Source organism: the organism of the source record quoted next (genome assembly GCF_019968955.1).
Source record: "MAG: Porospora cf. gigantea A chromosome Unknown PgA_NODE_601_length_14181_cov_390.179, whole genome shotgun sequence".
Classification (NCBI taxonomy): domain Eukaryota; phylum Apicomplexa; class Conoidasida; order Eugregarinorida; family Porosporidae; genus Porospora; species Porospora cf. gigantea A.
The window spans coordinates 1-14,113 of NW_027151793.1; the positions used below are offsets into that span (position 1 = coordinate 1).

Here is a 14,113-nt window from a genome sequence, read left to right on the forward strand (position 1 = left end):
GAGAGAGCAGGCCATTATGGGGTTGATGATGGGTATTCGCTGTAAACCTGACTGGGCGACCAAGGTATTTGATGAAACAATCACTACAAAGTGCCAAACAGTCCCTCGAGGAGGCCCAGATCTCAGCCGTGGAGGGGGTCTTCCTAGCGGATAACGTGGTCTCTGATGACCTCCGGCTTAAGTTAAGTTATCCTCTGCACTGAAACGCCTGGAGAACGTCCCGAATGATCAGAAGGACTGGCACCCCAGAAGTGACAATCAGGTGCTAGAATCTCATACATCGTCTACGGAAGGTCTCCTGCTGGGAACTCATGAATGCGTCTTAAGTGCCAGGTGATTCCAGTGCCCGAGCACGGTGACATCTCGTGGAGGGGTGATGACGGCGGCTTCGGTGGTGTCGACTATCGCCGGTGCTGTCGACTACAGCATCTCCGAAAAATTCCAATGGCTTCCATCTAAGGTACATGTGAGGCTCGTCAACCTTCACCTCCTACATCAATAACCTGCACCCGGCTCACTTTGGCGACTTGTACGATTCCTGCAGAGTATTTAACCACTTCGTTCAGCACTGTCCTCACCGAGGGCGGAAAACCTCCGATCGTGAGGCCCCCATAACAAGGAGGAGTTCTCGCATTTCAGGCGAGTTCCCATACATCCCTTCGACAACGTGTTCGAACGGTTCCTGCCTGCTTAAGAAGAACGTAGATCTTCGAGGTCGGCAGCTGCAGGTGATCGTGAAGGCAACCAACATCCACCTGACGCCGGAGATGCCTGAGTATTCTGGTGGTGCCTGGCATGTGGAAGGTATGAGAAATGAATCCATAGTGGCCACGCCTCTACTACTACGACATAGAGAATATCACCGAGTCTGAACTGGCCTTTAGAGTGGGCGTAACCGAGGCAGCAGACGACAACCCTTGGATCGGATTTGCACAGGTTGGGTGGCGAGGAACCACGGAATCAGCGACTGGGTGCTGTCGAAATGGTGGAGGGACGACTACTGTGCTTCCCTAACTTCTACCAGCACCAGGTCCAGCCGTTCAGGTTGGCCGACCCCACCAAGCCAGGTCGCCGGAAGATCATCGCCTTCTTTCTGGTGGGCCCCTAGATGCACATTCTGTCCTCGAAAAACGTTGTGCCCCAAAACCTTGACTGGTGGCGTATGGAACTCGACGCAAGCACGTCTATACTCTCTCTAGTAACGGCCAACATCTTGGAATTCACCGACTTCCCCTACTCGCTGGAGGAAGCCCGGCGTCTGAGGGAGGAGCTCACGGACGAGAGGTCCACTTTCGTCGCCAGGCACAACCGGGAGGTGCACTTTCGAGTGGCAACACATTATGATGTTTTCTAAGAACCTGAAACATTACGAAATTTAAGAGATCCCGTCAGAAATCCTGATTTCGTTATGTCATCGGAGGATTTCAGCACTGGGAGGCTCGTGGCCTCCCAAGCACGACGAAGAGTCTGGATGTAAAGAACAACACTCCAGCCCCCATTCAAATCTCGGCGGAGCATCTGCTACGCGAGGCGTTGGAGCGTCAGGGGGAGGAGGATAGACCGAATCTCTTCAGAGGGGAGAACGAATATTCAAAAACAGAATGGCGAATCTTTAGTGTTCATTTTTGAAGCAACCCGTCAAAAATCCTGATTTTGTTATGTCATCGGAGGATTTCAGCACTGGGAAGCTCGTGCCTGGCCTCCCAGGCACGACGAAGAGTCTGGATGTAAAGAACAAAACTCCAGCCCCCATTCAAATCTCGGCGGAGCATCTGCTACGCGAGGCGTTGGAGCGTCAGGGGGAGGAGGTGAAGCGCCAACGTACTCGATTTGTCGACGAAGAGGAGCTACAGGAATATAAAACCGCCAAACGAAAGGAGTTCGAAGATCGACTGCGTATGCACAGACACCACCTCGGGCTCTGGATTCAGTACGCGGATTGGGAGGCTGGACAAAAGGAGTTTCTTCGTGCCCGGTCTGTGTTTGAAAGGGCACTGAATGTGGACTTTCAGAACACCATCCTATGGCAGCACTATTTGGACATGGAAACGAAAAATAAGTTCGTGAACAGCGCGAGAAACCTCTATGACCGCGTATGTCAACTGCTGCCGCGCAACGACCAATTCTGGTTCAAGTATGCACACATGGAGGAGTTGCTGGGGAACTATGTAGGAGCCCGTCAGGTTTTCAATCGGTGGATGGAGTGGTGTCCTGACGGCCAAGCTTGGATAATGTTTGTCAACTTTGAGGAGCGTTGCGGAGAAATACAGCTTGCTCGCCAGGCAATGGAACGCTACGTGGCTACTGTTCCTTGTCAAGTGAGTTTTTTGAAGTTCGCCAAGTTCGAGGAGAAACACAAGAGCGCACCTCGGGCTCGAGCGGCGTTTGAGAAAGCTGTAGAGGTGCTGGGCACCACGGCTGTGGATGAAGATTTCTACCTGGCTTTCGCGGAGTTTGAGACGAGGGAGAGGAACTACGAACGGGCTTCGGCCATATACCAAGAGGGCATTCGAGTTCTCCCTAAGGACCAGAGAGAGAAGCTTTACCCACGGTTCTTGTCGTATCAAAAGATGCATGGATCTCGCCAGGAGCTCGAAGACGCTGTTCTAGAGAAACGACGGCTGTACTACAACACAGAGATCAAGGACACGCCCCACAACTATGATACCTGGTTTGACTTCATCCGTCTTGAGGAAGGAGCTGGCGACGCGGATCGAATAAGGGCAGTGTACGAGAGGGCTGTGACATTCAAGCCTCCACTGCTCGACAAGCGTTACTGGAAACGGTACGTGTACATCTGGCTGAATTTCGCAGTGTTCGAGGAGCTCACAATGGGCGATATCGACAGGGCACGTGAGGTTTACCATCGGACTGTAGCTGCCATCCCAGCTAAAAAGTTCACGTTCGCAAAACTTTGGAAGCAGTTTGCAGAATTTGAGATTCGACAAATGGACTTAGCTCGTGCACGCAAAGTTTATGGGACTGCCATTGGGCTTTGTGGCCAGATCAAGCCTAAGGTCTACTTTCAATACGCTGACATGGAACTTCAAATGGCCAACTTCGAGAGAGCTAGAACGATTTTGGCGAAGCTCTTAGAAGCTCACCCGTTGAACCCGGAGGCATGGCTAGCCTTTGTGGACCTGGAGCTCAATGCGGAGGAGTTGGAGAGAGTTCGGTACCTCTTTGATGTTGCCACGGAGTTGGACGCGATGGCAAACGTTGATTCGATTTGGTCGCGGTACATTGAATTTGAATTGGAGAATGGAGAACTAGACAAGGTGGCCGATCTCTATCGACGGTTTCTGAAGAAGTTCGATTCACCGCAGTGGTGGTTTGCGTTCGTAGACTTCGAGTTGGATCAGAGGAAGGACCTCGAGGCGGCCCGAAAAGTGGTACAACAGGCTGCAGATCACTATAAGTTCCAAGGGCACGACGAGCAACGAGCACGCGTAATGGAGAAGTGGCTCCTTGTGGAGCGCATCGCCGGCACTGAGGACGACATAGAGCGCGTTTGGCGCCTTCAGCCGAAGAAAGTAAAACGGACAAGGACGGTGGTGAATGCCCAAGGCGAGCCTGCAGGGAGCGAGCAGTTTACGGCTTATATCTTCCCTGGAGACGAAGGGCCCGAGGCCGGTCAGAACCTCAAGATTCTCGAGATAGCGCGTCAGTGGAGGGCACAGAAGCAGGCCGCGTGATCTTCGTCGCGTCAATCGTCTGTTGTGTTGCACTCACCACATTTTCTGAGTAATTCTAGTGGCAGTCTCCAGAGGCAGCGACTGCAGCACGAAGCTCTCAGAACTACAGAGGACTTTTCTTGTGTGCAGGGCGGGCCAGACCACACGACTGCACTCCGCTCGTTTCTCAGTCGAGTGTAAAGGCTGTAAAGGTGACGCAGCGGGGCTGCTCCGCTGAGTGGTCTCGGCAGTGGTGCGCTCGAGCTTCACGGGCCGCTGCCGACCAGCGTGCCGTCGCTGCTGCCGCTCCAGCGAAGGCCACAGGGGACCGTGAATTCCTAAAGGCTTCCAATCGAGGCATAGGGGGAGCTCTCTTCTCAGCATGTACCACCCACATTCGGGAATGACGCAAGACCCTACAACCACGCTTTCTGTTGATTCCCTCCATGTTTTGGCGGCTTGAATAAATTCTACTGAAGGGGGTTTGGCCTCCAAGGAGAAATTAAGAGAGACAAGGGTCCTTCTTCCGATAGACCCGTAAGCAGTGAGGTCCGTCTTCAACAAGAGTGCGTCTAAGGTTTGCCTCAGCGACAACCAGTCCTGACAAGCGCAGATCACCAAGCCCCGTCTCAAAACACAGGCCATGGCAGGCAGAAGCTTCTGAGAGGTTACTGACCTAGTATCCAAAAGCAGCACTCCCTCAGACGTGTTCATGAGGATAAGATGGTCGTCGATAAGGCTGCACTGATTCGGGTTCCACGCTGCAGAGCTGGAGAACTTGAGCGTTTTCACCACGTTGCCGCTGGCATCGAGCCGCCAGACCCTACCGCGTGACCGAACGACGAAAAGGCCATTCTCCAGCATCCCATAAGTCGCCTCTGTGGTGTGAGGTGTACGCCCGATTCGACTAAGAGCGGCTGATCCCCAGGTGATACGCCAGTGCGTAGTAGCGCTCGACAGGAAGGCGCAGTCCGGTGTAATAACACCTTTCAATGGGGTTTCTGGTAGCGGAATCTCCTTGAGAGAGGCCTTATGGGTGACGAGATCCAAAACGCTCCATAAAACTCCAAGCTCGTATATCCACAGCACTTCCAATGCATTACCGATCACCTCCCATTGGAGTAAGCGCTCAGTGCGCTCTACCAGGGATGTAGCCTGCCCATCCGTGACCAATCTTATTGTCGTGAGACCCATTGATGCAAAAACGACGACCACACCGGCAGACGTCACTCCTAAATCTTCCGCAGCGCCTGCGGCTTCAGTGACGAATGAGGAACCAGCATCAGTCACTACAGATATCCGGTCGCCGGCAGAGGATGCGAAGCAACGTCGTCCGGAGACGATGGCAGCGTCGGAGCCAACCAGAACGCCTGTACACCGGCGCATCTATTGGGATTTATGAGATTTGTCCGCACTGCAATGTCACAGGTCAATGCCCTCTTTGGTTGAAAGTTGCTCATGGAGTTTTGCGGCACTAAAGAGACCGACCACCTGTATGAGAAAACCAATGACGTCTCACCAAAAGTCCGCAGCACATGATCAGTGTGACCTCCACGCCAAGGTAGCCGGATGACAAGCAGAAGCAGATGACAAGGAAGTTGGGTAGAATGCGGAAGATGTTTAATACTGTCGCTCGGTGCTCATCGGATACCACATGAGCCCTGACGGTATAGAAGGATGCAAAGTAGATGCCGACGGCAACCTCGAAGGAGCAGAAGGCGACGATTCGGATGAACCAGTCTGTTACCAGGACGGGAATCAGAAGTGAAGCAAACCCCCAAACAAAGCACAGGACAACCATGTCTTCCTGTGGCCGGCCGCGTTTTTCGTGCCAACTGCAAACATTCGACCCAGCCATCGTTGCCGCCATGAAGGCAGCAAACACCTCACCATGATTGATCTGGAGCGGGAGGGCGGGTGTCCAGTTGAGGACGAAAATGTACATCGCTGACTCGAACGAAGCCTGTACGAGCCCAGCCCACAGCAGTGAGGTGTTTTGCCAGCATTCAAGCAGGCCCAACTTAATGCTGCTCGCGCTGGACTCGTCAATTTTTCCATGGTTCTCAGTCCAGGTGAACAGTATTAGAATGAATGCCACAATCAGGCTAACAATAGCCACGTCGAACGGCGCCACCTTCCCGTAGCCATCTGCTACGACGGCGCCGATGGTACCGGCGGCAATCGCGACCAGACCGTTCCCGAAGACCATCTTAGAGAATGTAGGGCCTGTAGACATTTCCGCGTTGCCTGCATGATGCGTCGCGACCATCCACGAATCAAAACTAGAGAAAAGGATACTAGTGCCAACGCCACCTGTAACACGGCCAAGCATCAAGACTCTGTAGTCGTTAATATGCTTGGTCAGGCAGGTCACAATGTAGAGCAGGCAGTAAAGGAGACAGGACTTCTTCCGGCCGTAGGAATCAGCGAAGGAGCCCACAATAGGTCCTACCACAGCACTTGTGCCGAATCCCACCACAAATAGTTGACCTATCTCCGCTTTGGAAAATCCATAGTCGGCGTATAGTGCATAAACATAAGGGCCTTGCAACCAGTCCGCGAGAGTAGCCAGAAAGTATGCCGGTAGAAACGTACGCTCCAAGATACTAAACCATTCCGACCCTGTAGAGCGACGCTTGCTCAAGATAACCTTGGTCAGAAGAGAGCTTACTATCAAGGCTCCGGAAAATCCTGCAACTCTATAAGACATCAAATTGATCAAATTCAACACAAATGTTTCAAGCTTCCTCCTCCTCAAAGGTGGATTCTTTGAAGGTGTCTGCTTTGAAATTATCCTCCTTGAAAGCATCCTCCTTGAAGCCGTCCTTGTACCCGTGCTTTAGGTTGTTTATCTCGTGACATGATCCACAGCGCATAAAAAGCACCCCATGAGGCAGCAAGTTGGTTGTATTGCAGCCGTAGCAGACTCCAGCGATGACTTTGCCGCCGACGGGGTTATTAGCTTCAACTGCATTCATCTTGTTGCATCCGAAGCACGAGACGTACTGAGCGCCTGCGTCGTACTCTAGCAGGCGTTGGCATTCGTGGCATTGAAGTCGAGCCTTGCTTTCGGTGGCTGCAGGGGTGCCAGTGAAGTTGGTGTTATAGTACTGAAAGAGTTGAGCGTTACTCATCAGAGTGCACAAAAATGAACTATTACACTGTGCAGAGAGATTTGGCCATGATTAGCAAATCGTGGGTGGGGATTCGGAAGAGGGTTGTGTCGGATATGTATTCGACTTGAGTCTTGTGTAGTCTCTGGGTATCTGGGCTGAACTGGTGCTTACGTTGTAGAGTTCAGCCAGTAGGGACTTGACTTCAGCAAGGATGTGCATCTGGAGCAGGCCCTTCTGCCAGGTCGAACCAGGTCGAAATCTTGAAGCCAGAAGATTCGACTGCAGATCCACAAGCAGGCAAACAGCATCGTTTGCAGAGTAGGTATCGCCTAGGAACGCACAAGGGACTTCCTCAGTAACCATCGGAACATGCGAGTGAGAAGAGAACAGGAGAGCGTACAATGACGACTCGAGCTCGATAAAGTTAAAGGTGAGGGCACAAAGCAGCAGGCGGTCTGGCAAAGCTCCGGATCCCGGGGCAAATTGTTGCAACCAGTCTTCAGCGAACTCTCGCAACTCGAGAGGCTGCTTGGGAAAGCAGGTTAGGAAAGCTTCGGCGGCTGCTGATCGCTGCAGACACCAGAGTGTCAGGGCCGCAGTTGGCAGGTCATGGATTTCACCATGAGATAACCGTACCACTGTGGTTGACACATGTTCCAGCGGCGAATCGAACGCTGATTCGGCGAACGCCAGCATGAACATACTGGCTTCGACAAAGCGAAAAGTGGCAGCCAGGCTCCAGTCCCGGCACAGCGCGCGGTTTATTGCCAAGATGACCTGTTGAGCAATTTCATAAGCTGCTTTTTGCAGCACGGAGCCCTCGATATCCCCTGGTGAGCCGTTGAGCGTCTTCTGCAGGGCGTCCGCTCTCTGTCGGACCTGGGCTGTTCCCGTCCTAGCCAATTGTACAAAAGGGTCCACGACTGCCTGGAGATCCGGCGGCAACACCGCTGGCGAACGTGAACGATTTCGCTTGATGGGCGCTGGCCGTCCAGGCATTACGTTTGGCTTACGCCAAACCATCACGCATGAAGCAGGCTTCGATCTGGGTATTTCCTCGTTGAAGACTCGCAAAATGGCTTCAGCCTCGGCAGGAACGGCGTAAGGCTCGCAAGCCCAGCTCATCGCCCTAGCGTCGAACCCAGCAGACCCTATATGGTGCGGAGTTGGCCGGCAAGTCTGACTGAGAATGCTGGTCACATCGAGGGCACGCGTTAGGCCAATGGAGAGGCCAGCGTGGATCAGGATCAGCTGACGGACTGGCAGCCGGCGCTCCAGGCAAATGAACGCCACACGAGCAGCCATGCCTGCCGCTGAAATCGCTGGCCGGTGAAGGAGACACTGTTCCAAATACAGCGCGATTAGGCACTGTCGTCGACAAGTTGGGCCTAGCAGGCCTTGCAACTCGTTGAAGAGACCTATGATCGAGGTCTTCACGCAGAAAGTCGATTGTTGCTGGACGGCATTATCAACTTCGCTGTCACTACCACTAGCGTCCTCGGCTGTTGTAGTCTGGACCTCCACCTGCTCCTTGGGTCCGAGTCGTACAAGGCGGTGGAGATAACTAATGTCGCCGGTTAGCTGCATGTCACGGAAATATCCACACGCATCAGACTGATGTACACACAGCCATTGTAGCGGTGTACCTCGCGCTTTCAGAGTTTTGTGTTACACTCTCAGTTCAATCGCAGGAAAAAATCACATCCATTTGGGCACGAGTTTTGTCAACTCGGCCACGTACGCTTCGCGAGCCGCCTCTCGCCCCATGCCCTTAACCGAATTCCAGGCCGTCCACTTCGCCTTCGCCTCGTATTTTATCATCGAGGGTGCTGCGGCTGTGCAGTCCCCCTCAGTGGCCTGCTTGAAAAGAGAGTAAAACCGCAACTTCTGGTCGTTGGTGGGGGTCCACGAGCCACTAGCAGGGTTGGCAACGAATGCAGTAGCTTGATCAAAGGAAGTCATTTAGATAACCGCAGTGAATAATCCCTAGATTAGGCCCATGATTGTGGGGCCTAGGTATCAGCTTATTATCGGCGGCGCGCACAATCTTTTATTAACATTCAGTCAAAGTCAGATACTTACATCTTGGAGTTTTTGAACACACTTTCCACTCGTCCCAAGAGCTCATCCAGCTCTTCGTCTGTGATGACAAGCGGAGGTGCAAAGCGTATAATATGCTCGTGCGTAGGCTTCGCGAGCACTCCGCGTTCTTTGAGTTCCAAGCACACTTTCCAGGCGCTTATAGGATGTCCCTCCTTACACACAACACCTATGAGCAGCCCCCGGCCTCGAACGTGGTCAATGAAGTCGACCTCCTCGGATAGCGCCGCGATTCGGCCCATGAACCGCTTCCCGAGCTCTTCCGCTCTAGCAGCAAGGTTCTCGTCCTTGAGGATGCGCAGAGCCTCCATGGCCACGGCACAGGCCAGAGGATTGCCCCCGTAGGTAGACCCATGCTGACCTGGTTTTACCGTGAGCATGATCTCATCGGAGCACAGGACAGCGGATACAGGCAACATACCGCCAGACAACGCCTTGCCCAGCACCAGAATGTCTGGCTTAACGCCGTCCCAGTCAGAGCAGAGCAGCCGGCCTGTTCTACAAAGGCCCGTCTGAATCTCGTCGCAGATCAATAGCGCGTTGAACTCTCTGCAGAGCTCTTGACATTTCTTTAGGTAACCGTCTGCAGGCACGACAACTCCCGCTTCGCCCTGGATGGGCTCGATGTAGAAGGCGGCGACGTTGTCGAGTGACTCAAACAGCGCGCGCAGAGCTTCGACGTCGTTGTACTCCACGACGTGGAAGTTGGGAATGAAGGGACCGTAGTTACCGTAGCAGTCAGGGTCCGTGCTGGATGAGCAGGCAGCCAACGTCCTCCCCCAGAAATTGTTCTTGGCGAACACAATGTGCGCTTGGTTGGGTTCAGTCCCTTTGACCTCGTACGCCCACTTCCGCGCAAGTTTCACTGCCGTCTCGCCAGCCTCCACCCCAGAGTTCATTGGAAGAACCTTGTCGTATCCGAAGTAGTCTGTGATGTATTTCGCGTAAGCACCCATCTGGTCGTTGTGGAAAGCGCGTGACGTGAGTGTTAGCTGTGAGCACTGCTCCTGCATGACCTTAACCAGTCGAGGGTGGCAGTGTCCTTGGTTTACTGAGGAGTATGCTGACAGGCAGTCAAAATACTGTTTGCCTTCGACATCCCAAAGGAAAGGGCCCTGGCCTCGCTTCAACACGACAGGCAGAGGGTGGTAGTTATGTGCTCCATGGGCAGCTTCGCAGTCAATGAAGTCCTGAGAAGTTAGTAGGTCTCCATATTTCTTTTGAGCTGCCATCTCAAAAATGTAATTATAAATCAAATGATCATGACTCATTTTGGGTCACAACCCACAACCCGATCACAGCAATTCTCGCTGCAGATGGCGGAGCAATTTCGCATCAACGAGAGTAGTCACTGGCTTCAGGTGGGTCACACACAGGGGATGGATCTCACCATCCTCTTGGAGGCTTGAGAGGAAGCGCTCGAAGACTGCGTCCGGAGACTGGGAATTGTTGGTAGCGCACACTCCATTGTAGCACAGCGGTATGAACCAAGATGCACATGGAAGGTTGGATTTGCAATCCATCAGAGCTGCCAACGCTAGACACCCTCTCTCGTTCCAAGTTAGAGACGGACCGCAATCAGCTAGAATCTCAAGGGCTGGGCCGATGTGAGAAGGGTGTAAGATGGCCTCAACGAAGTGAAAGGGGAGCATCGGTGCTCCTAAGCTATACCGGTAAAGTCGGTGGTTCTCGTCTAGTTGCGGTCTGAGCGTGGAAAGGAACCTTGTCAAGAACTGCCTCGCCTCAACAGATGAGAGGTGGTCACACACTGAGAGCTCGAAAGGGTGAGACCTCTGTGTGAACACGTTGTCTAGTGGAATTGGCGAGTCGCATAGTTGGCCGACCCTGGCGTGTTCTTGCCACATACGAAGGATTACTCTCAGAGCTGCCATGTCACGAGGCCCCATAACGCCAATCATCTCAGGTACGTCTGACCCTTCTACTCGAATCGGGGTGGCCGAGCCTGCATCAACTGAGACGACGCCGCCAATCTCGTATGTCTTGGAGCTGAATCGTCCACGAAATGTGTGGCGCTGTTTGATTGTGGACTCGAACTCACATGTCTGGGCATCCAAAAGCACGATTACACGGATGACTCAACACCAAGACGCTCAGGGTTTACAGACATGAACTTGGGTCACAAAGCATTTTCCTGGACGATAGCAGTCGTTGGATGGTACGTACTGTTTGAAGATTCTGTTTTAACTTACCCCGACTTACCATCCTCGAGGTGAAATTCTCCCACGCTTGATGGGCGTTCCAGAAAAGGAGCAGTGCCGCGCACAACAGACAACCGCTGTCCAGAAGGAAGGTCCACACCAAGGCCCTGAACGGACTGATCATGCCGAGGAAAGGTATGATGGTGACGACGACCAGGTTCCAGACCAGAGCGACTAACGCCTGGGCGTGTGCCTTGTGGCACATATTCAAGAAGGCGTGCACGTGAGCAGCGGGGTTCCCAGCGGATGGGAGGTAGACCCTGGCCGACGATGGCTTAGACAATAACGGGCTGCCGTTCCAGAGACGCTGGATAAACAGTGGTCGGGACACGTTGCAGTCTCGACGAGTCAAACCAGCGCCTTCCCAATGGTTGGCGAGCGCCGACTCGAGCCTGCGGTCATCACCTGACCTGTCGGCAGTATTGGCTAGCCCCATGTTCGAGAACCACTGATTGAATGATTTCCTGCTACTCACAGTTAACAGCAACTCCTTCGGAATGCTGGAGCTCATCATAACAGCAAAGCCAGCCTTTTGAATCTTGCCTAGATGTGAGGCCGCGTCCTCATCCTCTTGTGCTGGTGAGATTCCCAAAAGCAATCGGTAGTGGTTGTCTAGGGCAACGAGGATTGGGAGGACTCCGCGGGCGCACTTATCCGATACCCACGCATCTAGAGGCGCAAATCCGGGCTCGCAGCGTCGCGGGGAGCCAACGCTGACACTGTGATCGTTGCCCTGGATTCGGCACCTGAGCTTGGCTTCTACGAAACCGTTGACCATCTGTACGTCCTGTACCGAGAAGTTATCGGCCACGCGACCCATTCTATCACCCGCTGCGTCGATGATGCAACAGGCTACAGACGTCGAGAAGTCGGGATGTGTGTCAACCAAGGAGTCAAGTGCGGACTTTTCCACGAGCCCCACCACTCCCCAGAGAAAGTCGCCTCCTCTTAGCATGCTTCTCGATGGACAGCTCTCGCACAAGGTACCATCATCAGAGATGTGCTTTTCATCAACGACCACCTTGCCAGGAGCGGTGGAATCCAGGAGCGACCGATGGGTGGTGAAGATAGCCGAGACCGACACGATTTCAGTGAGGACTCCGTTGCCGACAGCGCGGATCTTGGATTGGTTCATCTGACGACGAAGACGGTGGAGAACCAGAGAGATCATCCAGAGTGAGCCTGAAAGGTCATGGAGAAGGCAAATTGACACTAAAGGCCAACATAGGTGCACAGAGCCTGTCAGTAAGCCCACACCGCCCACTGTGACGGCAGCGACGAGGGAGGTCATTCCCACCAGCGACACCCGTGACACCCACAAGTCGTCTATCGCAGAGATAGCTTCGTCGACCTTTTTCTTCTCGAATGCCTCATGAGATAGCGCAGCCGCCTGTGTAACCGTAATCAGAAGGTAAGGGCCTGACAAGTAGGTAGCGCCGGCGTTAACCCGCAGAGGCAAGTCCGCCAGTGTGAAAGAGACTGTCGCGTCACCGCTGACTGGGCTCATTTTCATTGTACAAGCGGTGTGTGGTGGTAGTTCCGCATGTCTGACTCTCCCGTCGGAGGTCAGCATGGCCGAAGCAGTGAGGAAACCATCCACGTCCACATTGTCAAGGGGTTTCAGCACTACGACGTCTCCAATTTGAACTTCGAATGTCGAGCAGGTCTCAAGCTGTCCATCACGGAGCAAGAGACATGAAGAAGACGCTTCTTCGTCGTCAGCGGTGATGTACAAAACAACGCGCCTGGCTAGGACGGCGAGCTGACGATGCGTCACGATCAGAACGCACATAGGCACCATGCTCGTCTCTTCTGCAACAGAGAATATGCCCCGAAGTGCAAGCGTGGTCCAGCCAGCCGCAGTCTGGCTGAGAAGCTCCTTCATGGCTTACCCCAAAGAGCAGTGTGAGGGAGGAGAGCAATATCCAGACCAGGGTCGGCGACGGTTTCTTCAGGCGGGACAGGTTCCTCGCTAGCATTTCGGCATCCCTGTCGGCGAAACATGCGATTGATAACGCGCACAAGGAAAGAAGCTCCCTCCGAAAGGTGTTGAGCAGCGCCAATCCTGGGCTAAGCTGGCTCATTTCAGGCCATATCAGGAATCTATGGGAGAGTCCCCTACTACCCACAAGAGAATCGCACTGCATAGAGACCTGAGAAAGGCTGGCTGCGGAGTCAACCTCCTCGTTAGGAGCTCCAACAGGTTACCTGAGAGTCCAATAGCTGCAGTGTGGCTATGCAGGACACGAAGCCCAATCTTGGCGGGGTCGTAGGCAATAGTGATGATATCTTCGTCTACATGGGTCAACTTCACCCCATCGTGCTGAATACGGAGCATTCACTTCCCTACCCCAAGCAGATGATGTTGGAGGAAGGACTGCCGTCGTCGTTGCGTCGAAGGATCGTCAGTCAGCCGGAAGCTGACTGAACAGATGCCTCTGGAGTCTACCCTGACGTCAATAGTTCGTTGCTGAACGCGACACCAAACCCTGAACCCTCTGTACGGAACGCACAAGGAAGTTAGTGCGTTGCACAGCTCCTTCCCGAGAGCCATGTTGTCCAGGTACGACCAACGACATTCTTGCTGCACAACCAAAGGGACGCAATTAGGCGCGAGTAGTGTGCGGAGGCGTAGATACTTAGGTAACGTCACGCATGACATGTCCACATCCACCGAGACGTGCCTTTGCGACATGGACAGCATCGATGGCCCCGTCTCAACGAGAGGGCTCGTTTCCCAGTCTTGACCTGAGGATGCGAATTCGGTCATGAATTTGGGATATCGTCATGTCTCTTACGAGCTGTAATCGGCACGTAAATCGCTGACCTCGTAGGAGACGAGCTGGGAACCGAAGGGGATTCAAAGTCTCGAGTCCTAACCTCTACACCACACGACCTCATATAGATCGATGGAGGAGGCACTACATGATGACAGGGCGGCATCTTTCGCCAAAAAAGGAAAAAGGTCTCGTGCTCGGAATCGAACCCAGGGTTCGCCAAAGCG

General features: G+C 53.5%; 11 protein-coding genes across 15 annotated transcripts; 3 read left to right on the forward strand and 8 right to left on the reverse strand.

The window, feature by feature from the left end:
- Positions 1-1,108: 1,108 nt before the first annotated feature.
- Positions 1,109-1,354, forward strand: KVP18_003359 (uncharacterized protein; the record flags this gene model as incomplete). Its single annotated transcript, XM_067955034.1, has 1 exon — positions 1,109-1,354. The coding sequence occupies one exon, from the start codon at positions 1,109-1,111 to the stop codon at positions 1,352-1,354; it is 246 nt and encodes an 81-aa protein (XP_067807434.1).
- A 304-nt stretch (positions 1,355-1,658) lies between these two features.
- On the forward strand, positions 1,659-3,695 carry KVP18_003358 (uncharacterized protein; the record flags this gene model as incomplete). The annotated part of the gene is made up of 1 exon (XM_067955033.1): positions 1,659-3,695. The coding sequence occupies one exon, from the start codon at positions 1,659-1,661 to the stop codon at positions 3,693-3,695; it is 2,037 nt and encodes a 678-aa protein (XP_067807433.1).
- Positions 3,696-3,728: 33 nt separating this feature from the next.
- Positions 3,729-5,060, reverse strand: KVP18_003354 (uncharacterized protein; the record flags this gene model as incomplete). Its single annotated transcript, XM_067955027.1, has 1 exon — positions 3,729-5,060. The coding sequence occupies one exon, from the start codon at positions 5,058-5,060 to the stop codon at positions 3,729-3,731; it is 1,332 nt and encodes a 443-aa protein (XP_067807427.1).
- A 36-nt stretch (positions 5,061-5,096) lies between these two features.
- Positions 5,097-6,384, reverse strand: KVP18_003357 (uncharacterized protein; the record flags this gene model as incomplete). Of its 2 annotated transcripts, XM_067955031.1 has the most annotated exons (2): positions 5,097-5,165; positions 5,194-6,384. In XM_067955031.1, the coding sequence occupies 2 exons, from the start codon at positions 6,382-6,384 to the stop codon at positions 5,097-5,099; spliced, it is 1,260 nt and encodes a 419-aa protein (XP_067807431.1). The 2 variants fall into 2 exon arrangements, with proteins under 2 accessions (XP_067807431.1, XP_067807432.1); XM_067955032.1 differs by having other exon boundaries at positions 5,149-6,384.
- A 28-nt stretch (positions 6,385-6,412) lies between these two features.
- KVP18_003355 (uncharacterized protein) lies at positions 6,413-6,808 on the reverse strand (the record flags this gene model as incomplete). The annotated part of the gene is made up of 1 exon (XM_067955028.1): positions 6,413-6,808. The coding sequence occupies one exon, from the start codon at positions 6,806-6,808 to the stop codon at positions 6,413-6,415; it is 396 nt and encodes a 131-aa protein (XP_067807428.1).
- Positions 6,809-6,830: 22 nt separating this feature from the next.
- Positions 6,831-8,377, reverse strand: KVP18_003363 (uncharacterized protein; the record flags this gene model as incomplete). 2 transcript variants are annotated; one of them, XM_067955038.1, is made up of 2 exons in its annotated part: positions 6,831-6,932; positions 6,962-8,377. In XM_067955038.1, the coding sequence occupies 2 exons, from the start codon at positions 8,375-8,377 to the stop codon at positions 6,831-6,833; spliced, it is 1,518 nt and encodes a 505-aa protein (XP_067807438.1). The 2 variants fall into 2 exon arrangements, with proteins under 2 accessions (XP_067807438.1, XP_067807439.1); XM_067955039.1 differs by having other exon boundaries at positions 6,860-8,377.
- Positions 8,378-8,488: 111 nt separating this feature from the next.
- KVP18_003361 (uncharacterized protein) lies at positions 8,489-8,752 on the reverse strand (the record flags this gene model as incomplete). Its single annotated transcript, XM_067955036.1, has 1 exon — positions 8,489-8,752. The coding sequence occupies one exon, from the start codon at positions 8,750-8,752 to the stop codon at positions 8,489-8,491; it is 264 nt and encodes an 87-aa protein (XP_067807436.1).
- Positions 8,753-8,868: 116 nt separating this feature from the next.
- On the reverse strand, positions 8,869-10,122 carry KVP18_003360 (uncharacterized protein; the record flags this gene model as incomplete). The annotated part of the gene is made up of 1 exon (XM_067955035.1): positions 8,869-10,122. One exon carries the CDS (start codon positions 10,120-10,122, stop codon positions 8,869-8,871), a length of 1,254 nt encoding a protein of 417 aa, XP_067807435.1.
- Positions 10,123-10,185: 63 nt separating this feature from the next.
- Positions 10,186-10,961, reverse strand: KVP18_003356 (uncharacterized protein; the record flags this gene model as incomplete). Of its 2 annotated transcripts, XM_067955029.1 has the most annotated exons (2): positions 10,186-10,923; positions 10,950-10,961. In XM_067955029.1, the coding sequence occupies 2 exons, from the start codon at positions 10,959-10,961 to the stop codon at positions 10,186-10,188; spliced, it is 750 nt and encodes a 249-aa protein (XP_067807429.1). The 2 variants fall into 2 exon arrangements, with proteins under 2 accessions (XP_067807429.1, XP_067807430.1); XM_067955030.1 differs by lacking the exon at positions 10,950-10,961 and having other exon boundaries at positions 10,186-10,809.
- Positions 10,962-11,008: 47 nt separating this feature from the next.
- On the reverse strand, positions 11,009-13,879 carry KVP18_003353 (uncharacterized protein; the record flags this gene model as incomplete). Of its 2 annotated transcripts, XM_067955026.1 has the most annotated exons (6): positions 11,009-11,073; positions 11,101-11,557; positions 11,585-12,973; positions 13,002-13,212; positions 13,239-13,432; positions 13,460-13,879. In XM_067955026.1, 6 exons carry the CDS (start codon positions 13,877-13,879, stop codon positions 11,009-11,011), a joined length of 2,736 nt encoding a protein of 911 aa, XP_067807426.1. The 2 variants fall into 2 exon arrangements, with proteins under 2 accessions (XP_067807426.1, XP_067807425.1); XM_067955025.1 differs by lacking the exons at positions 13,002-13,212; positions 13,239-13,432; positions 13,460-13,879 and having other exon boundaries at positions 11,009-12,994.
- Positions 13,346-13,537, forward strand: KVP18_003362 (uncharacterized protein; the record flags this gene model as incomplete). Its single annotated transcript, XM_067955037.1, has 1 exon — positions 13,346-13,537. One exon carries the CDS (start codon positions 13,346-13,348, stop codon positions 13,535-13,537), a length of 192 nt encoding a protein of 63 aa, XP_067807437.1.
- Positions 13,880-14,113: the final 234 nt, after the last annotated feature.